This window comes from Falco peregrinus, chromosome 7, assembly GCF_023634155.1.
Source record: "Falco peregrinus isolate bFalPer1 chromosome 7, bFalPer1.pri, whole genome shotgun sequence".
Lineage (NCBI taxonomy): Eukaryota > Metazoa > Chordata > Aves > Falconiformes > Falconidae > Falco > Falco peregrinus.
In genome coordinates this window covers 50937570-50963549 of record NC_073727.1, presented here as the reverse complement: position 1 = coordinate 50963549, position 25980 = coordinate 50937570, and the positions used below count along the sequence as shown (strand labels likewise).

The window sequence follows — 25980 nt, the reverse complement described above, 5'->3', positions numbered from 1 at the left end:
CCTCTCTCTCGCAGTCCCTGGTAGTCCTAACCTCCTCACCTCCTCCCAGGGCTCTGCCACTGAGCAGAGGAGTTCCTCTACATGTGCTTCCTAGTGCTGTCCAACTCTGCCACAAGAGTAGGGCACACCCTGCAACCTGGAAGGATATGGATGTGGATGGATATGGTAGAATCAAACAGACTGGAGAATTTGAGCCTGAAGCCCTTCAAACCATAGAAATCTGCAGTATGTGTTAGGAAAACACTTGTAAATATCAAAAGTAAGATCAAATTAACTGCAGAACTGTTGTGACTATTATTAAATATTTGGACTGTGGCATGCATAGCAGTCAACCAGCTCCTGGCTTGATTATATTAGACACTGTCTAAACATTTAATTAAAGACAGTCCCTGCCCCAAGGATATGTCAATTTCAAACATATGTTTATCTTTTACAAATCTGGTAATTATTTTTTGTGTATGACCATCACCACTGACCATTCTCCCACATGAATGAAAGGAAGAAAATTTTAATATGGTATATGAAATAAGTATATTTCAACATTTTGAAAAATGCCAGCGATATCCAAAGTTTAAGAGAAATGGAAGAAAATACTAGTATCCTTACACAGGTATAAACCAGACCATTTAAGACTCTTAGCACAGTACAGCTACAAATCCCTAAAGAAGGAAACATGCATAATATCCAAAGTATTCCAATTTGAAAGCATACTAGGTTGTTGCTTCCTGACCTAAAAGTTTGCTGTAAGATGTGGATCTTCACAGTAACAACAAAGTGAATGACCAGTTTGCTTCTCACTTAAAGATATTTTTCTGCTCCCTACAGGTTTTTAGAGGAGTTCCTTCCCTCAATGGTATGTATTTACCTTTTGGTCTTCTAGTCTACATGCTGTGCATTATACAAGTCTCTTAAGCAGCGACTTTGAAATACATCCCAACCCAATAAATTAACTCTGTTGCTTGGTAGTTCTGATGTTTTCTCCTTTAATGGTATATGAACTTGACAATTTTGTTTGTATTAGGGTAAACATTTTTTCCAGGAGACCCTCCAGCTTAAATAACTGCTCAATGCAAGTATATAACGATTTACTTCAAACATATTTTATTTTGTGCTGCTACAGTTATTCCAAACAAGTACTTTCTGAAGTTCATCACAACTTTCATCAGAAAAGAGAATTTTAAAATGTTCCTAGGTTAAATATTTGGTGTAAAAGCTCAGCATCTAAGTCAGCTCTGTGTTTCTACCACTCAAAGCCATAGTAATAGGTAATTATGAGATTTGAAAGCACACTTGAAACACTGAAGATTTTGGAGATGGAGGTTTTTCAGTGCTATTTATCAAAGCTTGTTAGCAATGAGTTGACACACAATACCAGTTAATGGACAGCTTCAGTGACTTTTTTTCATTAAATTGTATTGGCAATTTATGTAAATGTAGAATTTTCTTTTGTTAATTTCCTTTAAGAGCAGAGACTTTTCTTAAGATATATGCCATTTGTTTGCTTATCCATTTAGATAGAAGCAGCTTACGTATGAAGCAACAGAAATAATCTTAAAACATTCAAGTGTTTTCCTTGAGTAACACTTCTAATAACTTGAAGAAAAAGATTTAGAAGCTATCTAAGTTGTTATTTTTTATTTTTATAATTCATTTTTATGTGACAGTTTGGAAAATCCTATCCTAGTCTCAGATGTTCCCTATAATAGAAGCTACAATTCTTACATTTGGGACTGATACATTTGATAAGCCAGGAAACATGACAGCATTTCTCCCAGTATATACAGTGGATCTTTTCCATGACACAGTGTATTTTCATAGAAAAGGTTGAATCAGAACATTCTTCCCCACATAGCACATTGATAGCCTATACTTTTCAGAATCAAATCAGATTCACCAAACTTCCATCTCTCCTCTAAGTATTAAAGTTTAGATTTTTGCATTTATATTTAAAGTTATGTTGATAATTTAATTTGCACTGGCCTCTAATCATATTCAACTCCTTTTTCAAATACACCTGTGAATCTATGTTTAGAAATGCACCGTTAGTTTCCATTTTCTATTTACGTCTCACAATCAAAGATTAAAACCAATTTAGTTTACAGTCATATTTCTCCCTGAATTGGTAAAGGAGGCACCTGTTTTAGAAAATCCTTTGTCTGAAGCAGAACAAGATACATAGAGCAGGTCTCCTGCAGGGCAATAAGCACTGAGGATAAAGATGTTTCGGCTGTTGTGATCTACTTAATCTTGTTGATCAAGGGCTTTTCTTAAGTTCACAGCCAGGTTTAAAGAACTGCTAACATGAAGTATTCTCAAAATGCAATTGATTGAAGTGACATATACTTCCCTTACAGACAATTCTGTCCAGAATTTTCAAAATGCATCATACTTAACTACCTGAACTGATATAATAGAAGTATTATACTAATTTTACAGAACAGTAATGAAGGCTGTTAGAAGACATAGTGTTTCAGTCAAGAGTGAATAAAAACCTGAATAACAACTTTGTGTTCAGTGCTTTTTTAAAGTCCTGATCCAATTTACAATATAGTTGTATTTCTTCAAGTACAACTGAAGGAGTGATGTGTTGCAGTGAGGTGATGGAAAGGAGGAATAGGGGGCAAGGCATGAAAACCTTAGGCCAACGTTGCAATCAAAGGCTTTGTGTCGTAAAGCAAAAGCCTAAGGCACAGAAAAGGTTAAGATCCATAACTGAGTCATTGATACTTGCAAGAAACATGATCTAGAAAATATGGAAGAGACAGTCTGGCTTTTTTTTTTTTTTTTTTCAGTTTTAGTTGTGCTTGAAACTGTAGTGTTTTATGAGATCAGCACCTATAAAACTTGAATTCTATTAACATTTGCAGGCTCTGTTTAATTAACTAGTATAAAGAATACACTGAGACTAGAGTCCCCAAAATCTACTCAATGGCTATGCCCGTTCACAGTTTCCATCCATTCCTAGATGTACATTCCTTCCCCTGTGCTGCCTCAAGCTACTAAACTGCTCTGAGTACCCACCCCCTCAATGAAAACAGCTTTGATATCTATGAAATGTATATAATTTTTAAAAAAATATTTCAGGAAAGATCTGCAAAACTGGTAACATTGGGATCTGTACTACAGATATTAATATAGTGTTCTAAAGTATTGTAGGTCATTGAACAAGAAGAATGTGGACAAGAAAACCTTGATTATATGGTTTTCTTAGACTTCTGAAAGGTACCTGATAAGGTCCCTCACTGAAGGCTTTTGAAACACTTAACTGCCGTAGTTTCCATATAAATAAATAATTGTTTAGACATATGAAATGAGGGCAACAATCAATGGGCCATGGAAGAGGAGTAGAGCCCTGTGGGAATCTGTGTTGAAGTTCATGTTTTTTCAGTAGATTCAAAGGTGATTTGGAAGAGATGTTTAGTGATGATACCAAAGTTTTCTGATGATACTAAGTTTTTCCAGATGCCAAAGATAAGGGGTGACTCTGAAGAACTGCAGAAGGACTTTACAGTACAAATGACTGAGTAATAAAATGGCAGATGAAATTCAGTACTAATAAATGTTAAATATTAATAAATTAATAAATTCAGGAGAGAATAGTTCTAACTCAAACTTCAAAAGTGAGAGTTGTTAATTGCAGATTTCACTTTCCAAACACAGATGAGATTTATCTTTATTGAATGAGAAACACAGTTTCTCCTCATAGACAGGAGTAATAAATAACCTAGTTTCTATACTGTTTGAAACTACCTGAAAATGACCAGTTTTGAGCAGAATCTAACATTCTAATTGCAATCACTTGTACTGGTTGATGGAGCCTACAGGGGAGAAATGCTTTGGTATTTAAGAATCAAGATGATCTAAAAAAAAAAAAGAAATCAGAGACCTTTGCTTTCTTTAAAAGCATTTTAAGCTTATAAACCCAATTTTTTAAAGGTAATTTTCAGTCTTTGATCTTAACAACCAAAACTGGTTCACAAGAGCCAGTGGTGAGGAAAACTGCAAATCCATTAACAGTTTAATTTACTTTTTATAGATCACAGATATCAATTTACAGGATTTAGAGAAAGAAAAAGACTACAGTACAGACAAACATACTTATTCTATAAAAATATTCCAGCATTCTGTGAAAGAAGGAAGTATTTAATGACTATTAAATGCTCTTAAATACAGTGAAGACATATGAGGAGAAATATAAATATAAATGTGCTAACTGATAGCAAAAGGTTCAACTGTATCTAAATGCAACTGTGACACTGATTTGACATTAAATGGGAATTAATTACACTGTTGTCCAAGCCAACAACTCACGTTTTACATGCAAATAGAAAGTGGAGAATAAGAAAACAGAGATCAGTTTAATTTAGAAATTTATTAAACATTAAAAAGGACTCTGTAGGTGACACTGAGGGAGGACTGCTCTGTGCATTTCTCTGTATCTGAATCACAAAAAATCTGCTTCCCCTAATGAAAAATTTTCAATAAAGTTTGAGGTATCCTTGATCTGCTGTGTCACAGAAGGGATTTTTAACAGCATGGGAAAAGCCAGGAAAAGGAAAATGGAATCCAATGTTTCTTAGATAGAGATTATTCTTTTTGGACTCAATCAGAAGTGCCTGTTCTGCTGACTGCAACTGTGTAGAAACAACACTTCCATTTAAGTTACAATTTAAGTGCGAAGACATGAGCTTTATTGGCTTCTAGGCCTAAGTTCAGATTGCCTACGTGTCCATTTTAGGATTCACAGCACAGAACAGAAAAGATTCTGGTGAATGAGTGATCCAAGATTCTTAACTGTTTAATTTCATGTTATTTCCTTCATCAGCAAAGCTATGTCAAGATGTTCCTACTGATCATCTCTACTCACTTCAGCCTCTGTGCTATTGTGTGCTATTCCTACAATTGTGACAGTGTAGCTATAAATTACACCACTGAAATGACCTGATTTTAAAAGTAAATGCTACTCTGAAAATATTTTGATTTTACTTTAGATTTGGTGGTTTGGTTTTTTTAATACATCTAGGTATGAGATTCACTGAGTTGCTGCATAAACAACTGCATTAGCAACAGTCAGTTGCAATGAACTGGAGCGTGGGGTCTGGAACGATTGGGTACTTTGTGTGTGAAAGGCTTGGAAACTCCTATAACTACACAGCCAGCAAAGAAAATGTCAATGGTATTGTGCTCACTGCCTTTGAAAGGAGAGGAGGCACATCCACACACTGTGTTACTCATAGAAATATCAGGTGAAGGTGTAAAAACCTCCTGCCCCCTCAGTGTTTGTGTCTGCAAGTGTGTCTCCTTTCGAATCTGGGGAACTCAGAACCTCAGAGTTGCAGAAGCCTAATGAAAGCAAGCAAAAGGACTTACTGCTTTTCTGATCTGGCATTTGTTATGGAAAAATGTAATATTAAAAGCAGTAATTTTCCCAAAAATGAGCATCAAAAGGAATTTTACATTCCCATAGTGACCACACAAAGTTTAGAACAGGAGTTTTCCATTGACAAGCACATGGTATAACAGGCATCTCTCACCCTCACACCCCTTTTTCTGGCTCTTCTTGGCTCACTGTAGGTAACGGTAGGCCACAAGTGAGTTTAAGATATATCAGTTCATCATTGAAAGACATGGTGGAGCCAGACAGATCCCTTTTTTCCCTAAAAACATGGGAACTCTCACGTGACCTACAGACAGCTTTGATCACCACCCCAAGGGTGTTTGCATTTTATCCTGCTCTCTGCCACTGATGCAGTTTGTGATGTAGGGCAAAATTAGCCTCCTTCTACCTCTTAACCTGTCTGCAATAGGAAAATAACGATATGGATCTTTCTGGCAAAGAAGATATTCTGCTGTGTGGTGTGCATCAGAACTTTCACAATTCCTCCACAAAGTACTTTGCTATTGGTCATGTATGTAAATCTATAAATCTTTGCTCTAGTTTAAATAACTCAAACAACGGTTTGCCTACACCTTCTGTGAAAGGGAGGAAAAGGTCTTAACTCCTTAAAGTATTCACATTCCCTGAGTTTGCATTTTTTTTTATTTGTAGTTGGATTCCTTACAATTTTGACATATACAGGCAATTTGTTTTTCCATGCAATAGCTACATTTATAAAGTATTTTATCATGTTTTGCCACTGCACGGTACAATATATTTTGACTTTTTATTTTGAGAAATCAAAATATATTTTGAACATTTTTCTCTTTGAGAAGTCAGTGCCTCCAATCTGAGATTGTTTTTCTTCCTCTGGGTTTCCAAAAAAAAAGAATGATTTTCAATGTGACAAACAACAGGAAGCAATTACTTTTCAACTAAATAGCATTCTTCCATACTATTTAGATTGCATATTAGGATTTTATGATAGAAACTGTACCTGTTAATTTCAATTGTCTATCTTTTGTTAGTCATTGCCTGTTTGCATAACCAGAAGAAAATCTGATTAAAGGATCTGGGCTTACAGTAACCCACAGATTCATCAAATAATCTAATTTTCATCTTTAATAATATAGTGTTCAAAAAGTGTGAACCTTAAGCAAGGACAGGAGGATAGATATATCCTTAATCATTAAAACGTAATACAGAATTCTAATTTTCAATTCAAAATGTTTTTAGAGAGCAGCTCTTTAATAACATTTTCCCTTGATGAACATGCAGGAGAGGAACTGCTTTTAAAAGCATTCTGTCTGTAGAGTAATTTTTCTGTATGGCTTTTATCCCTTTCCCCTCCATCACATATATTACCTTGCCTAACAATCAATTGATTCACACTTTCACAGTAGAAATATGGCAGTGGTCTAGAAGAAGACTGGTTAATCAGATAGAACTTACCCAGTGGGACACTTTAGAGACAGTAATATGTGTAAAACATTGCTGAGTTTATTGTGGATGCAGCTGAGTCATAGAAATGTATAGCTCTGACTACGCTCCTATATTACACAGTCATAGCAAATTTAAAAACTCTTAGAAGCATACACTTTCAGATTCCTTGAGATGGCAGTCTCTTTTTTAAATATTACTATGGCTTTAACTAGGAAGAAGCCTTTACCATTGATAATACTTAGACTTCACACATTAAATCCGATACAGAAGCTATTTTTAAATAAAAAAATAAGCACTCTACAATAAAATAAAGCAGAACCAACAATGAAATTTAGCTAGCAGATTCTTGAATGTGTTCCAGCATAATAAATTATTACTTGATTTAAAAGACTATATATCAATCCATATAAACATCCTTACCCAGCAGACTCTAATGCTAAAAGCTGTGTAACAGCTAAAGCTTCTAGGTAATTATTTCTAAGCTAGACTCTGGTCTCAGCAAGACTTTTAAATCCTAACTGAGTACCTGCTGTCATAAATTTGCAGTCTTTCCTGAAGAAATTATTTCAGCTTTCAAAAAAAATATAAATGATACCACTATAAATATGTTTGGGTGGTGTTGGAAATACAGATTTAACGAAATGACATGATTCCTCTCTTTTATGTTTCCCTTCTAGAGAGAAAAAAACTGTTACAGTTTCCATAACCTTTCACAAGTGTTACAGAGTAACCACTCTGAATAGTGTATATTCCGTGACATTTTAAAAATCCACAGTATGATAATTACTTTTATAATGATACTTTTTAAATGGAGAATAAATTGAATGGAAAAAAAAAATACAATTCTGACCCTTCCAACCCTATTATTTCAGTATTATCAGGCTCCAAACTACATTCCCTTTCCTCTTTTCCAAAACTCCATTTGACTCTGTTCATTCTGTATCACAAATACAATGAGTCCATTTACTTCTGTATTAGCAAGGATGCTCAATCATCCTAGGAAAATATGACAAAATACCACAATTATACCACAACCGATCAACGATAAAATAGAAGCCAAGTTTAAAAAAATATGAACATCTATTAGTATAGCTATAGCACGCAGGCTTAAGAATCATAACACCTAACTAAAGAAGGATAGGATGATGATTCAGAATAATATCTTCTCAAGGTACTGATCTAAAGAAACAGAAAAGGGCAAAATAATGTATCTAAAGAACTAGATGTTTCAAGAAAAGACGTTTTAGTTTTAGTGGTATTACACCTGGGGTTTTAGTGGCATTACACTTGTATTAAAATAGTTTATTACATTTCACATAACTTTTCTACAAAAATCTATGTTTGAATATATTAAAACTTCAGATTTAATATTTTTTTAAATGCCAAAATTTTACATACAGCATTAATTAGTCAGGCAGAACTCCCCATTTAGATAGTGTATGCATATGCAAAGTAATGAGAATCGTGATTAAAAGTGTATCTAGGGAATAAATATAAGACAACTATAGAATAAACAAAAGGACAAAAAAGAAACATAATTCCATAAGTTTCATCTGTCGATTTTTCCCATTATTTTAGATTATCTGATTTATACAGTAATGGATTTACCTAATAAATATACACAATCGGGTAAAAAAATGTCACTTCACTTTTCCAAAGACCAAGAGCCACATTGTAATAAGAAGAACATTAACCAGGCAGTCTGTTCTTCTGGATTACTGCACATACCAGGTGACTGAAGGCACAAGCCTTCTGGCTTTATACCTTACAATTAACTCACATTTGTAGTAACCTCCATAAATTTACAGCCTGTCACGTTTTATTGCTTAATTAGAAACTTGTCAAAAATCTACATTATATAAATGCAATTTTAGTTTGTGGGTTTTTTCCCCACATATTCACCTACTTTTTATTGGGATAATGAGCTGAGGAATGACAGGGAGAATCTTGTTTCCACCATGTTCCAGCATGTCATGGATTCCTTGACGAGCAAAAAACTCATATGGAAATCTCAATTCACAAAGCCCATCAAAAAACAAAGGCAAATAGTAATTATAGTCCAGGTTTTCAATCTCTACCTGAAAATACAAAATAAATAAACAAATAAATGCAATTTTTCAATACTAATACTACATGATCAGGCTGATCAGGTAAATCATGCCATCTACACAGGTATGTTTAGTAACTAGTCATTCATTTTGTATCACTGCAGAATATCATTAAGTCTCAAATATGGCCAGATATTGAAATCTGGAAGTAGTAGACCTAAATAAAAGAACGAAAATGAATATGCTCACATATATTTTCACTTTTTGATAAGTCAGTACCAGATTCTGATATTCTTGCTTATGTACCTTTCTTTGTAAGTTGCCCATAGGAATCAAAGCGGCAAATTTAAGAATAATATTCTGTTCATTTCAGAAAAATCTGATCTTTACATCTTCACTTGGATACTCAAAAGAACAAATAAAAGAAAAAAATCCTGCAGCAAATAAATATCCAGCATAGGACAAATACAAATATTTGTACAGAATTCTCAGCTTTCTAGAATATTGACCTAATTTTATTTCCTATTAATTTCAGGAGCAGAATTGTAAAGAAATTCCATGGGTCTCTACTGTGAAAAAAGGTAGAGTAATTAGGTATCTATTTCTATCAGGAATCTCCCTCCAATCCTAAAGTACAAAGTGTGCTAACCCTCCCAAGTATACAGACATTGTGAGGTATTTTGCACTCTATCCTAGTTTTCTTCCCTTCTCCTTCCTCTACCCATCAGCACTCTGATGTACACACGCTTCATGATAGACAGAGAGAACCAGAAGTTGTTTGCTTTCAGCCTGTCAAAGCTCTGATTACAGCGAAGAAGTGACTCAACAGCAAAACACTTTCTCTGCACTGAATATGATCCCCAAAATCACTTGGAGATCAACCCATCTCTTTAGACATCCAATTCCATTGTTAAGACACTGCTTAGCTGCCATCTTATTTTTCCAGTAAGATTATATTTTGGAATTGGGTAGATGCTTCGTCCTTCACGCCTAACAAGTTTTTTTCACATAGACCAAGCTGAAGCTACACACATCCAAAAAAAAATTGTCAGGTTGAGCAAACAAATACCCAGCCTATGATTTGGGGCCAGTGATCACATTCTCACTTGAATTGTGGAAGAAAAGTCTGACATAAAGCAGCCAAGAACTGTACATGGGTTTTACACTTCTCGGGTAAATCCCATAGTCAGCAAGTGGCAGGCATACATTCTCTGTTTGCAACCATGATTCATTTTCCTGCCTGCTTGACTCTGAGCAGATCTGAATCCTGGCCTTGCTCATCTTAGCTACTGACTTGGTGGCTTGAATCTTTCATGTTGAAACCGATCCATCCATGGTAAATGAAAAATAATTAGAACAGATACTTGAAAGTAAGTCCTTTACATTTGCTCTGAGCATCTCACTATTGGTAGATGTAGTGCCAATTACGTACTTACATAGTCTCACATGCAGTGACTGTTAAATATCTTACAGAAGACTAAAAAGAACGATCGTGTTCACCTACGTGTGATGTTCACCTATGTGAATGAAATCAAGTCCCTGTAATGAACCATGCAGAAGAAGGAACAAATGAAACCCACATTTCCTACTTTTACAACACCATATATGATGCCTTCTCTGTAATTTTTGCTCATTGGCTTTTTGTTTCACAAGGAAACCACCTTTATTAGATGTCATTAGGGTCAATATCCCAGGGTCAATTAATGAGAAAGTTCAAAGGTAACTATACCAAGCAACCATGTATGAAGGTCTTTACAAAAAAGGAATCAGAAGACATTTAAATTCCTAAATTGATGGGGCTTGTATTTCTTGAGGACATTCAGCATGCTACAGCCAATACTTCTGAGATGGCAAAAGATGTCTGCCCCCAAAGTTACTGAGAACAGAAGACAGCAATAGAGAAACTACAAACTTCTGGTGACAAACCTGTCAGAGGCCAAGTTGTTCATTACAGCGAGAAACCTCTGTCAGGTAAGAAGAGGCCAGGCAGTCAAAGAATCAGAAAAAAAAACCAAGACCAAGAAGAAGCACTTTTTTTCCTGTTCTCTGTCAACAGAACAATAAGACATCCTTTAATATTTTTCTTAATTTTTAATTTGTAGTTTGTAAGTTTATCAGATTGCCTTCTTTGTTATTGAATGTTCTAGTTTCAGAAAATGAAAAACAAAACCTACAACAACTACTTGTGTCTGGGGAAACCTTTAGATGTGAAAGAGAGAGATACAATTAGTCATATGTGGGCTTTTTTTTAAACTGGGGTGGGCAGGTGTGTTTCACAAGTTAAAACACCTTTATTTTTTTTAGAGTCCATGCCTTACATGGGTTTTTCACAACTCTTTCAAAATTAAAAACTATTTTCATAGAAAAATATCCTTGATGGATACACATCCATGTTAGATTACTGTATTGAGGATTTCCAACTATTTTGCTTAAAACACATATAGTACAATCTCTCATTTATTTTCTCCCACTCTTCACTAATATCTCCTCCAACTCTATCTACTAGTTATCTTTCTTCTCAAAGATGTCATATTTCTGATAGTCTGAGCAATTTTTTCCAGCTGTTTTTTGCCCTTGAAATATGCCTTTTCTCTTTCAGATATAAAGAAAGCTTATGTGTTCAAAAGCTTCTCAATATTTTTCAGTGATAATCACTGGTCAATAAAATATATTACCTTTCTATACCAACTTTGTCTTACAGATACACATTACATAGACATAGGAGTGATATAATAACTTTAAGGTGATTATGATTCCTGGGTTTAAAAACAAATCTGATTTTTACAAATGACACAAAAGCTTTATTATTATTTATCTCTACAAAATACAGGTATGACAAGCTGTAGATCACGAAGCATTTGTGTGTACTCCTCATTTCTGAATTAATTCCAAAGCCATAAGTGGTTGGCAACCGGCATGGCTCTGAAAAGGTCTCTGATTTCTAACTAGTTTCTTGAAGTGTCAGCTGTCCAAGCATACAGCCAATTTTAACTTAGCATTTTGTGCTCTGTAATAACTCCCACAATATGGAAGCCAGAAATATTTTGCCTTACATTCTATGGTGTGAAACCCTTTCCTTCTGTGTTTACTATTTAGCTTTTAAAAGTGGCTATTATGCAGCTGTTCAGAGAAAAATGTGTTTTTTCTGTTTACGCCCACAAAATTCTTTTGTTTTTCACATCCACCCACAAAAAATGCTGATAAAATCTCAGATTCCTGGCAAACCTTGTCCACATCTGACAATAAAGCTGAAGCTATGGATTTTAACAAGAAACCTCACAATAATTATTATGAACTTCTGTACTAGTGGGTTGTAAGTTGTAAGAATCCAGCTTCTGACTTTTCAGTAAATAGACCAACTAATAAAAATTTATATATTACTATAAAATATGATCACACACCAAAACCAACTGTACCATAATGAGTAAAATCTTCTGTTTCCTGAAACTTCCGTGTTACTTATGTATACTACAAGCTCTTTAGGTGAAAAAGAAACAATATACAGTTGGAAAATTGTTGTTTTATTACTATGTATAACCAACGTACAAGATGGGAGGAAACTAACGGCAGTATCACAGTTAATTTGTCCCCCAGAAAATCTGTTCCTATGAAGCAGCTTCTAGTGAAAAGGAAGTCTCCTGAGATAATGAAAACCCAGATAAACAGTCCAGGTTGCAAACAGTAAAAAAAACATTTATGGCTAATCTGTCTGTTAGATGAAGCAAGCAAGCTATTTGAGAGAACTTAAGGTATAAAAGTTTGACAATAAGGATGTAATTGGCCTTCCTTAAATAATCATATTTAAAGTAATCTGGTAATCTGTAAGGCAAACCTGAGTTTTAGAAGATAGTGTTTAAGATAAGTAAACAACTTCATGCTTCATTTCATTTCACACAAGTGATTATATATGAAAGACGTCTTTCAGATGATTATCCACAAATTGGATTTGATCTCCTAGAAACACTATATCTGTTTATGTACTTTAACATGTTTATCTAAGGCATTACAATTAGGTATAGTAAAAGTAACTCTGGAATTGTTGGTTTGATAAGGACAAACAGGAGTTTTTGTAAGGATTGTAAAGATTTTGTAAGGATTCTTTGGTAAAATCATAGATCCTTTTAAGATTTGTTTTCCATTCTATAGAAGTTATTTCATCTCTATTTTCTAAGTTAATGGAAAGAGAAAAGCATAAACAATCTTGAATAGTCTGTTTTGAAGTTCCCTTCTGATTTTTCTTACAGGATTTCTTTCAACCTTCTTTGAAGGTTTCTTTTTTTCTTCCAGTATCTTCTTCACATAGACAAGATGAAACCTGTGCATTTCACAGTTTTTGGTTTCTTGCTTTTTGTCTCTTGATTCATAATGGGATACTAGTTTTAATCTTCACTACAGAGCAAGTAATGCTCACTAGTATTTTCCAGACCTGATTAGATGGAGGTTTTAATATGGTAACTGCTTATGGTACTTATGGTTCAAAGCTCAATTCTGCTGTTGCATTTAGTCCCCACTGTATTTCACATTTCAGTACATACTGCATAGGCTCATAGTACAAAGATTCTCTATGGAAAGTTTTAGTCTAAATTATTATTCATGTCCTGTCAAAAAAAAAAAAAAAGGAAGTTGTACCTATAGTTTGCATTCTGTGATGAAATGATACAATACTTATCTTAAGACAAGTGGAAGATTATCAAACTTGAAAAGAAACAGATAACAGCAAGGTAGAAACTAGATGAACACGCCAATAGAAACTTTTTAACTTGGTCAAACTGGCTTTAGAGCCTTTTTACCATATTCTGCAGATATTTAACTTCCCACAAGAAGTTAAACAACAAAAGAAAATATTTGCTTCTCATGGATAAATTAAAAGAAACAATAATAACAAATGTCTTTGGAGTCTTACTGTACTGGCTATATAAATTTAGCTCTGAAATATCGCTTCATGTAAAAAACCCTTCAAATATATAAATATTAGATAGCTAATAATTTTGAATTTACTGCATTCCCTATTACCTCCCTGTTAGTTACAAGAGTAATGCTGTCATCCAGAAAAATAGTTGAGAAAAGCTAGAAAGAGATATTGGTCTATTAAATTTTATATAGCAAGATATAATTCAGTTTTCCATAGTATTCTCTATATCTTGATGTCCTATTGCTCTTTTAAATTAAGTTGGAACACAGCAATATTTAAGTCTGAAAACACTGAAGAGGAGTATGATATGAAAAGGTTCCCAACTATGATGCACACCTTAAAGTAAGTGTAGTTCTAAACTGTTCTGTCTTTCTCATTTTAGTGGCATATAATTGATAATCATTTTCTAACTATTACTCCTACTTGAGCAGTGAGGTTCCTTCACGAATAGCTCCAGAATTAAGAAATACAACTGTTTATCCCTGCAGACTAACTGCCTCATTGGCCTCTCTCCCTTGTTTTTCCACTGCTTTCAGCTGATGCTGCTCTGCCTAATCCATGTGGATTCTTTTCACATGATGGGGAAACACTCACAGTAAAATGCATCTACTTACTTTTGGCTCATGCTTGATACATATGAATGAGAAGCATGACTGAAACACAAGTGATTTGATCAAAATTGCTTGGCAGGATGGTAAAACCAGTCTATTCGTAATCTACTGTAAGCAACAATGCTTAGAACTGGATGTGATCAAGGCCTCTGTGATGTTATTGAAAATCGAATACTCAAATTTATGTCATTACAGCAGACATACTGCACAGATATTATTTGGAGAACTATTGCTACTGGCAATGGTGATCGCCCTGCATATGATAACGAAAACATTTTCTTTTCAGTTGCCAGACCTGAAGCTGACAATCTAATCTTACTAGAGTTATTGAGGTGAGGAAAATTAATAGTCAACAAGAAAGTCATATTACTCCCAAAATAACTAGAGGATGAATGGTTGGATGAGAAACGGGGGCAAGGAGAAGGAAGATATAAATTTGTGTAAACCCCTCCCCAGCTAGAGAGATGGTAAAACACCAACCTGAAATCATCTCTTCCTATACATGCAACCTAAGAATTATTTTTTATTTAGGAAATAGAATCTCAGCTACACGTATGGATCTCTAATAGTCTGAAGCTATGCCATCCAGAAGGTAATCTAGGCCATTTCTGGGGGAAGGGGGATTCCATCCTTACTTTTTGATAAATCTTTTCAATTTTACTGCCTGGATTTTGATTTTATAAATATATATTTTGTTTATAATATAGATCAGGCAGGTCTTGGCAATATAGAGAGGGTCAGAGTATCATACAGGAAAAAACAGGATGACAGCCCCTGCCCCCTGGATTATGAGATATAGGCCTTATAGTATCATATGCAATGTTTAAGTGACAGACTAATAGCAAGGTCTCACATTGCACCAGGGGAGTTTTAGATTGGATGTTGGGAAAACTTTCTTCACTAAAAGTGTGGTCAAGCATTGGAACAGGCTGCCCAGGGAGGTGGTGAAATCACTATCCCTGAAGGTGTTTAAAAACTACGTAGATGCGATGCTTAGGGACATGGTTTAGTGATGGATTTGGCAGCCCTGGGTTAACGGGTGGACTTAATGACCTTAGAGATCTTTTCCAACCTAAATGATTCTGTGATTCTATGATTTCTGCTACTGTGTGGGAGTTCATCAGCATGATATAGTAAAACAGGAAAAAAAGCTGAGCAGACTAATTAATCATTATAAGCCACCAATATGATGTGGATCTGAAAAGGACAAATATTATTTAAAATGTATGAGTATTTCTAATATAGATAGGAAAGCATTAATGCTACTATGCAAGGCAGTTATGAGAGCTCACCTGTTGTTATCAATTTGCCCTAATATGAAATATCCAGATCTTATTCCCGTTAATTCTTCATTGGAAATAACTGGGACAAACTGCTATATAGAAATATCCCAAACTAAAAAACGTACAGGAAATTAATTGTTAATTTTTTCTTATTTATTTAGATTCTGATCACATTAGGTTATCTCAGCAAACTGATTTCTAAAAAAGCATGTAAATTCTACTATTCTTCTAACACAGTTGATATCAGTAGACTATGCTTAAAGGATTGCTTTCTTTTAATTGACGGGAAGCATTAAACAGAAGATGAATGCACCCTGAGAAAAGTGCTCTGTAAACATGACTCTGACAAATGTGGAACGTACTTGAGAATTGTTTGCGTGAAGCAAATAATGGACCATATGATAACCTCAGTGGCAGACAAAAGTATCTCTACTACTTCAGAATGTATGCTCATCTAGTTACATTCTTCTTGCTGCTGAAAGACTTGCTGATACCTTGTTAGACACACCCAATTGTTTCATTTCTTTTCCTTACATGATTTATTAATATGTTGTAAAAGTTCTACAAGCACAATAAAAGTGAAACTTTAGATAGAAAGGCATTATTTATCTACATTTTGCTAATACCTCATTTGCAATTGCTTTATATGACCATTATATGATGTATAAAGATAATTTGTACTTATAATAGCCATGCAATATTAAATGTATTATATACACCTACTTTGAGGTGAATGAGAATTACTGACTCCTCAGGGTCCATAGCCCTCTGGTAGATTAAGTTCCACCCTCAGCTACATCACCTGAGAAATCCCCCACAGCTGCACTTAAGCACCAGTAAGAATCAGAGGACAAACTCTGTTCCTTAAATATAAAATGCACAAAGCATTATCATTGTGAAAATGAAACTTTCAGTCTTGCAGACACTTAATGAGACACCAGTGGACACCTCTTCTCTGAAAAAGAAAGCAAAGAGGACAATATTGTCCCAGTAATAGGCAAGGGGAGGAGGCTAGGTAGAGATTAACCCCCCTCTCTCCAAGGCAGAGGTTGGAGGTAGAAGGACAACAAAGAGGTGACTGCAAGCTCTCCCACTACCTTTTTGAAGAAGACATATTAATCTTCATTTATTTACTTTGTGCAATATGGTGTTCACTTTAAATTTTATCAGAAGAGTGGACTAGTTTGTACATCCCAACAAAACATATACAATGTAGTATATCAGTATCGAACAAATTTAAAATTGACTTTCTGGAAAAAAAAAATCATATTTTGATCTAAGAATGCTGGCTACTGTTTTAATAAGATGAAACCTAAGGCTCTTATGTTATTTTTCAAGAATTAATTGTGAAAATAAATCAGGAGAGAGTGTTAACCGATTCTATCCCATTTGGAAAGCTAGTGGCCAAGTAATTGTTTTCTTACTTTTTGGCATTAATTTCCTTTCTCTTTGCCAATTATTCATGAAAACTGCCTGTCAAATTAACTTGAAAATCCTTGGTTTTAATAAAAATAACAGAAAACAGAAAAAGTAGAGATAAACGGGAACAATGGGACAAAGGCACATAGAAAAAAAGTGTCAATGGGAAAAGTTAAAAACAACTATCTGAAGATTTATTGTGTTTTAATAATTAAACCATAGCATGAGTTACCAAAAAAACTTCTACAATGTAACACACAACTAGAATTGTTCATCTATCCATTTTTGTCCTAAGTTTCAGAAATACACATACTGAAACACTGGCAGTTTTATGGCTTTAGAAATTGTGGAAGCATATAAAACATGTCATTAAACATTATCATTTGCATTTTCACACACAATATTTTTTAAAAATATAATAAAAATGACAAAACCAAATGGCTCAAAGGCAAATTAGAATAGTGTTTTTTCTACATTAAGGGCATTCTATGAACTTTTCCTATCAGCTTCTGACTCTTGACATTTATATCTAGGCAGGAAAGTGGGCAGAAGGGCCATAATGAATAGAATAAAACAGTGATACTGTGTTCACTTTCATCAACAGAAAAGATGAAGAGATTATTTCTTCAAATTATTTAAGGTGAGTCTACATTAATACCTTACTTTGGATATGTTATGCAATTTCAAAGTCGACCCAAACAGGGAATAGCTGCATTTTGCAACAAAAGCGAATGTGTAACAAATATGTTTCTGTATCTAAATGTGATTAAGCTATTTCTTTATTTATGCTTTTTCCATTATTCCTTTAGTCTGAGGAAAGGAAAGGGGTTACTGATGGTTCCCTATAGGAATAAATATGTTATAGCCTTGATCACAAACTCCAATAATGTTTTGCCATGGGGGATTTCTGAGCATTTTCAGAGGAAAAAAATGTCATACCTATCATACACCATTCCAATATTCAAGTTTTTAGGTTTTATTCCTATATCACCAACACTGGAAAAATTCTTCCCTCACATTTCATTAATCTCCAAAGATGTAACTCTATATTTCTGGCTAAACATTATTACTAAGCAAGGAAAACTGTACAAAACAGGAAGGGAGACATAGTCTACAGTCTAGTAATTCATTTCTTATTATACAGTTAATCTTACTGATTTCACACAGCGTTTGGATCATTCTTTTAATGAGAACAACCTACTTTTCAGGTTGATTTTTAAAAAAGAATCTATAGTTCTCAGAAGTATAACCAGAATCCTACATGCACAAGAGCCCCGTGACTTAACTTGTTTTCTCATAAGTTTAGCAAGAACTGACGATCTGGTTTACAACACTAAATTAAAGGGTTTATATGTCTCTTGCTCTTACGAAAAAGGCTTGCTAAACACAGAACAGAAATTTGCAGACTCTACTCTGCAGATTCAGCTTGTTGAAAGCAACCTAAGGCACAATTTTAAGAGTTAACCAAATAACAGATAAAGGATATCTGGCTCTTTAGATATTGAATTAGGATTTCAAAAAGCTTTCAATAGAGTTCTTTTCAGGAGATTATTAAGTTAGTAGCCACAGGAGGCAAAATCAAGTCCTTTCATGAATTAAAAGCTGTTTGCAGTAGAAGAAGCAAAAAGACTAATAGTGGAGTGCCCTGAGTATCAGCAGAAATGATGCTGCTTAGTATATTCTCACAAGCGACAACAATTTTAAATTGAAAATACTACTCAGAATGACAGAAATTATGAAATATTGCAAAGAATTGGAATTGGCTGAAAAAAGGAAATTATTTACCAATGTGGTAAAGATAGAATGCAAGATAGAAAGGTACAAATTATAGATTACTTCTGCAATTTATAGTTCTGCAGATTCTGGTAACTGCGTTAATTAATATTAAGGCCAAATCATGTTGATAACTATGCAAAGATACAGGAAAGGTAATTCTTTATTTCCAAGACTTGTAGTTAACAGTCTGGTCTGATTTGTAAAGAGCCCAGCCTGAGGCAAAGGTCAAAAACATAGGCAGTATTAAGAAAGATTACTTCTTAATGTGGGTACTTTCTTGAATAAAAGTTTTTAGAGTCACGAAGAAAAGGAACACTTTTTAAAATTTAAATTTTGTGATATTTTTTTTCCAGCTGCTACCATCTTTAACCTTCTGGAAGCCATAAAACATTCTGAATTGTGGAATACTATTTTGCAAGAAGACTTAAAGTAATATATACAGTGCCAGTCAAGGAAAGATGATAAAGGTTTTTACAGACTCTAGTAACACAATCTTCTCCATGAGTTGCAGGGGAGAAGTTCATTAAGCTCGTATAAAAAATGCGACTTATTTGGGAGGAAAGTGAGAACAGTTGTCTGTCTCTAGGTCTGCAGCTCCCCTTGTGAGACTTGCTCTGTCAGTGGAATGAGTCCTACCTTGTACAATCTCCTCTCTGAGGGGACCATTCCAGGAGGAAAGTCAGGTCATCCTCTGGTTCTATTAATGTCAATTGGCACTGCAAGGTGCACATTGGCCTAGTTAGGAGTTCTTGACTGGAGCTGAACAAAAGTTTCTGCTCACTGAACAGAATTATCCAAGCTCTCACAAAGAGAAGTGCTCCTCCTAGAAGGTTGGTAGGCAACATCACCTCATTTTGGATGAATTTAAGTTTCCTACTTTTGGTACACCCCTTGCATGATTAATCTAATAGACACACAGAAGCTAAGATCTACAATATTTTAAATGTATATAGTAAAAACTAAATGATTTCTAGTATGGGTTCAGATGAGGGGATAATTTGTCACAGCAAATTGTGTTACATAAAATATGGCAATACAAGTCATTACTGTCCACACATTCACTGAACTAAAAGGAAATTAACAAAATATCAGTTTAAAAATCAAAATGCTTACATCTCAGCAGTCTCTTGCCAGACTTAAACTATTCCGTTTTAATAATGAAGTCGCAAATGTAAGAAAGATGCAGAAACTACTGGACATTCCTCCACTTCCCAGGAGACCTATGCTAGGGCTCCAAACTGACCTTTATTTTCATACTGATTAAGCTTAATTAAAGAAAAAATATGTGTAAAGGTGACCCAATTACTCAGGACTTCTAATTGTATATCTCTAGAGCTAATATAACTAACTAATCAAATTTCAACTGAGTTCACGAAACTGTTTAGTTTCATTTTGCTCAGTATTTTAATGGTATTTCATGTAAAAAGGCATCACAGTAATGTTTAATACTATTTAGGATATTGTATATGGTGAAATGTGTAAAACCACTTGTTTTTCATAAGGGTGGAAAAGGTTACTCCAGTAAGTGAAATATTTTAAGCTGCATATGCCTCTTTAGCATCAGATTTCTTCACTCACCTAAACACTAGAAAAAACAAATTTCCAGTAAGGTGAAGTCAAGCAAACGTAAGAAGTGTCTGACCTACCTTGTGGCTTCTTCAGCTGTAAGGGGGTGTGTGGCGTAAGTTATAATCAGTAATTACACAACTGATTGCCTTTTCACTGATGACTCTTGAAAGTCATCCCCTAATTTTTAAAGTGATTTATGATACATCCTTTTGGGAATCTGATCCACCAGCCCAATAGGCTCCTTGGGTTCAACTTCCCACGTCTGAAAATGTCTGAACATTTCCAGATAACCATCCAGAAACCAGATAGATGCTAAAATACATTGGGACAGTTACTATGAATGCTGTATATCTATGCCAGTAACTCTTGCATCTTACCAACAAAAAAATTATGCAATCAAATCTTCCTGAAACAAGCTGGATAAAGCAGGGCTACAATGTGTGGGTCTTCACTAACTTCAGAGGAAAACCAAAACATTCTCACTGACTGTAGTCATGTCTGAGGAGCATGGACAAAGAGCAGTTTTGGAGCAGAGGACTGTCTAAGAAGAAGAGGTCCACCATCAGAAATGCTTTGTCCCATGGCCCTTAAGAGTCTGGAAGATGGCTTTGAAGTTACTTCACACTTTTCTGTCATGGTCTGGTGGAACCTGAGACAATGTGCTAGCAATGCTGAAAGGTCGCCAAAGGCAAGCTGCAGACAGGTGAACCAAGTACTAAATGAGTCAATTCCAGGCACTGACAGAGCCTCAGAAATGGAAGGGAATACTGCACCATCTGCTGGCTAATACCAAACACTGTGAAGTTGTCCTCTATTTCATGAGTGAACTATGAAGCAAGATTGCCAGGACATTATTGTAAATGTCAAGGTCAGATTTTGGAACAAACCAACTGGGCTACCATAGAAAAGTTAAAAACCTCCACGTATGAAAATAAGTATTATTCCAAATAAGTCAAAACTCAAGACTAGCACAGAATTTTCAGAACTGATAACCTATGGCATGACATGTTTGCATGAACTATAGCTATATTTAAAAGCAAAACAGGGCAGGAGTCATTCGCTGAGCCCAATGCACAGTAGTGTGGAAGAGAGAATTTCTGCACAGCTAAATGCTTTGATGTACACAACAGGGTGGTTGCTTTAAATTGTATACTGTGAATAGCCTTGGTAGTTGCTTATCCTGAAGCATGGATGAGTGTTATCAAGGCAAATAAGCCACAGACAAAATCATACCAGGGACTGTGTTATCTGCGTACTTAACAGTACTGTGTCAATGCTCAAGGCCATACTATGACCCTGTTAGTTTTCTAGGATAAATGCAGAGGTTGGCATGACTTACACAAACTGTGGTGAAGAACACATATTTGCAAAAAAATAAATCAAGAGAAATCTGCTTGCATAACTTCTTAATATTATATTAAATATATCAAAGCATATATAAGCAAATTGGTGCAGATGTAAAACTCAAGACTATTAAGCAAACTGAGTTAATTAGACAATATTACTCTCAAAAACTTAAAAATAAACCCTGCTTTAGGAGAAGATTACAGTTGCTTGTGGCATCTGACATGGGTGTCTGTGAAATGAGTCATTGAACACAACTGTTATATTGATGGTGTCACTGAAAATGGCATTTCACAGTTGGAAAGAAGTCTTCAGATGACTTTCAGTCAATACATCCATATGACCTTTGCTGATTTTTTTTGCAATCATATGTTGCCAACAAATTCAACAGAAACTTAAATATTGAAATTATTCATTTGCTGCTTTGTGATATATTCATTAACCTATAATAATTTATCTAGCTATAGTCATTTGGATTTCTGTGAAAAATGCCATACCAGCCCAAACAAAGAAGTTTTCTTCGAGTACACTCATACCAATCAGAAAATTCAACAGATCTTTCTGATTTTGTTACCCATAACAAATTTACTTAGGTATAAAAATTACGACACTTCAAAGGGGAAAACTGTTTATCAAACACTGACTTAAGACACAGAATTTAGAAATCTTTGCCCATGTAGTTCTGGTTGCTTTATTAAGAATTTATTTGCTCTTTCAAGAAAACTTTTTTTTTAAACTGTATTCATTTCAGCAAGAATAAGTCCCTGGAAGAAAGGAGTCAATTTGATGAAATCTGGATTCAAAACATTAAAATGTACTGCAATACTCAAGGCTTTATTTTGTTCGGTTAGAAAAGTAACAGACAAAATTGCCCTTGAAATTTAAAAAATAGCTTCTATAATGTGGGTAAACCCACTGGTCACTGGCCTAAGTTCAAGTGAAATTTCTTACAGTAAAATGCGTTATTCTTACTTATCAAATGAATAAGTTGGTAAAGGATCATTTTCTAATGAAAACTGTGACTAGTAACCCTACTTTAAATGTCAGAGTATGAGGTTTGGCATAATATGTTTTATGTTCTTTAATTATACTTCTTTTCTTTCAATGTTAAATTTATCTTGAAAATTTATATTCACATGCCTTGTAATGCTGAAAATGTATATAGTTTTAAAGGTTTTTAATTTCTTGCTAATAGAGTCGGTGTTATTGAGAGTCTAGATAAATTTAAGAAGGAAAATTAAAGTTTATGCTAATTATTATAAGATAATATATGTCATGTATGTATTTAGAAAGCATAAAATATTGTAAGGTATGCCATCTTACATTCTCTTTTCCTTGTAACTGATGTACACATCAGAATTGTCGCTATGAAACATGATAGATTTGCTTATATTGTATTAGTGCATTTTTCTACTTTAATAGTGCTGTATAATACTTGAAACAACAAAGAAACAATTCCAAATTCTTTTCCAAAGATCCCAGAATTATTCTTACATTTTGTGGATATACTTTGTAGATATATCTATAGTGTTTATGGAAATCAGTAAAATACTCTGTTTAAAATATATGTACTTAAGGCCTGAACATACTGCAGATATTGTGGCAGTGGTTGTCAGTATAAAATCCTAACATACAGACATGAATAGACAATGAAGCATCCAGCATACTGACTCAACAACTTTTTTTTAGGCTAGATGAATCTTATGAAAATTATGGGACAGGAAAAACAACCACAGAGGCTCAGATAAATAATAACAGTAGACTATGGCAATGATAGTTCTGGTTGGTTTTTCATTTTTTCTTTGAAAGTAATGAAAAGTGTAAACCAAAGACAAATTTGTGGAATGTAAACTGGACTTAAGTAAAATAGCTAAACACAAAATGGTTGTTAGCACTATGCTTTACTATCTCTTCAAACCTCAAGAATTACATTATACAAAATCCAGTATCACACAGTACAGCAAGTTGAGTGTATTTCACAGGATCATTGCCGAGTTCTTTGTCTTTTCTATCCAATTTATCAGAGAAAGATGAACTTTGTCTTCTAGTGTGTTGCAAACTGAGTTTGAAACAAACAGGTTTCTATATTATGGTTTTTACTAGATGAAGTTATATCAGGTCATTGGATTTGTAAGCTGTCCTTGAAAAAAATACACTGAGGAGGCCAACACATGTTGTATCTGTAAGTTATAGTATTGATATGCATTCTACATAGGTATCTTTACACTTTTACTTAATAAGATTTTATTGATACCTCTAAGAGTTTTATGTTTAAGAGAGTTCCTAGATTCACTAGGAAAGCTGTTCTGTTTTCACATTGACCAGAAGAATAAATGACAATAATTTTAGCGCAGAAAACTTGAGAAATTGTGCTTATACACATGATTTTTTTTTCCTTTTCAAATACTTCATTGGCCATAGCTATATTTATTTACAGTTAAATAGCATAGATGAATAAGTAATATCAGTAAAATTGGACATAAAAATTAAACAAACTCAAGTCAATGTCAAATATAAGTATAAGATTTCAAGCTTAAAACCCACCTACTTGGTTCCCAGGCTATATGAAACAAATATAATATATATATAAACATATATAATAGGGAGAGAAAGGGATTTAACGTAGGTAAAATAAGTGACTGCCTTTGGTTTGGTTTACATTGTTTTGTGCATAAGTCCTGTATTGGACTAGTTTGTCATGTCAGTACTCACAGTTGATTTACATTTGATATGGTTTCTTGTCCAAATTATAGTCATGTTCTCAGGTCCTATGTATTTTTGTTTGTTAAAAGGGTTGTAGAATTTGGGGTAGCCCTATGAACGCAATCATTCCTATGCATTCTCTAAAGGGAAAAGAAAGTAACGTGGAAAAGCAAAGACCAATAACTAATATCTGGTCTTCCTCCACCTGATTAATTTTTCTCAAATACAAGCATCCAGAAGTCATTAAATTCTAACAATATGCAAAGTAAATGGAGGGTGTTCTTCTTTTTAAAGTAATCTTCAAAATTATGTTAATGATGATGGTAAATACCTTTGACTAGCAAGGCAGGATCACTGAAACCAGTAGAAAAGTTCACTGCTACAGTACAGATGCTAATGGACAGATAAAAGCCTCAGGATTGAAGAAAACATCAAAAGATAGGTAAGAAATCAGAATTATTATTTGAATGTTGGGATATCCTAGATAGGATTTGATACTGGAAATTAATGTGAGAGCTGAACTCCTCAAAAATAGATGAAAATTCAAGAGAAATTGTTGATAGAGTTGCCCTAAATTCAGGCACTGCTAACACCATCAAGTGCAGAAGCTTCATAGATACTAGTGTTATTAATATCTCCTAATCAATCTATAGTGTGAATAAGATGCAGTACAGTCAGACTGGGAAGAAATGTGTTCAGAAAATATTCTTTGGGAAAATAGTTCAAAGGCAAAACATAGCAGACTAAATACACTACCACTAATCAGTTTGAGTTGACTGAATTTGTAGATACACTGATCAGACAAGCCAATATATTAGAGTAGTTTTGCACAGTAGAGCTTGATAAGACACACCACTAAAGAAAAAATAGACTTCACTAATACAATGGGGATATCAATTTTTTAGAAGCCTCAGTAGACAACAATCACGCAATGAGGAAATTCCTTGTGCTTTTTCTTCCACAGACCTATTTCCTTAGCAATGACTGTAATGTGGTGTGTTTGCCATGCAGTATAGTGTAGCCTTAGCAATCTTATTAGGAATTCTGCACTCATTTTGAAGAATAATAAAGCAGACAGTCTACCATGGACTGAGTCCCAAAGCAGTAGCACTACACTTGGTCTTTAATCACCCAAGTTATCCCACTGTCTGCTTAGCTACCAAAATAATGCTATGTAATGCAGAAAAATGCAAAAAAATGCAAAATATGGTCTATTTTTTTAACCATTATACAAATATTTTCAATATTTGTGTATTTTATTAAACAGTAACTAAAATTTTTACATGGCTATATCAATTTTTGTATTTTTGTAATGTTACTTTGGTAACTTGCTGTCTGGAAGATGCAGTGAAATAAGTGGTGTGTCAGTGATAGATTTTTCTACATGAATCTCTCTTTGGACTAAGCTGAGGCATTTGCCCAAACTAGTACATTAGCACTGTCTGTATTGTCTCAGCATTGGGGCAGAAAATTAATTTTGCTGTGTAACAAGCTA

General features: G+C 34.3%; 1 protein-coding gene across 3 annotated transcripts in view; it reads right to left on the bottom strand.

Annotated features, from left to right (window-relative positions):
- PACRG (parkin coregulated) overlaps nt 1-25980 on the bottom strand; it is a 251322-nt gene that overhangs the window by 100203 nt on the left and 125139 nt on the right. For all 3 annotated transcript variants that reach the window (XM_055810987.1, XM_055810986.1, XM_055810988.1), the window contains exon 4: nt 8727-8898. In XM_055810987.1, coding sequence (XP_055666962.1) covers nt 8727-8898 — 172 coding nt within the window. The remainder of the gene's footprint in view (nt 1-8726; nt 8899-25980) is intronic.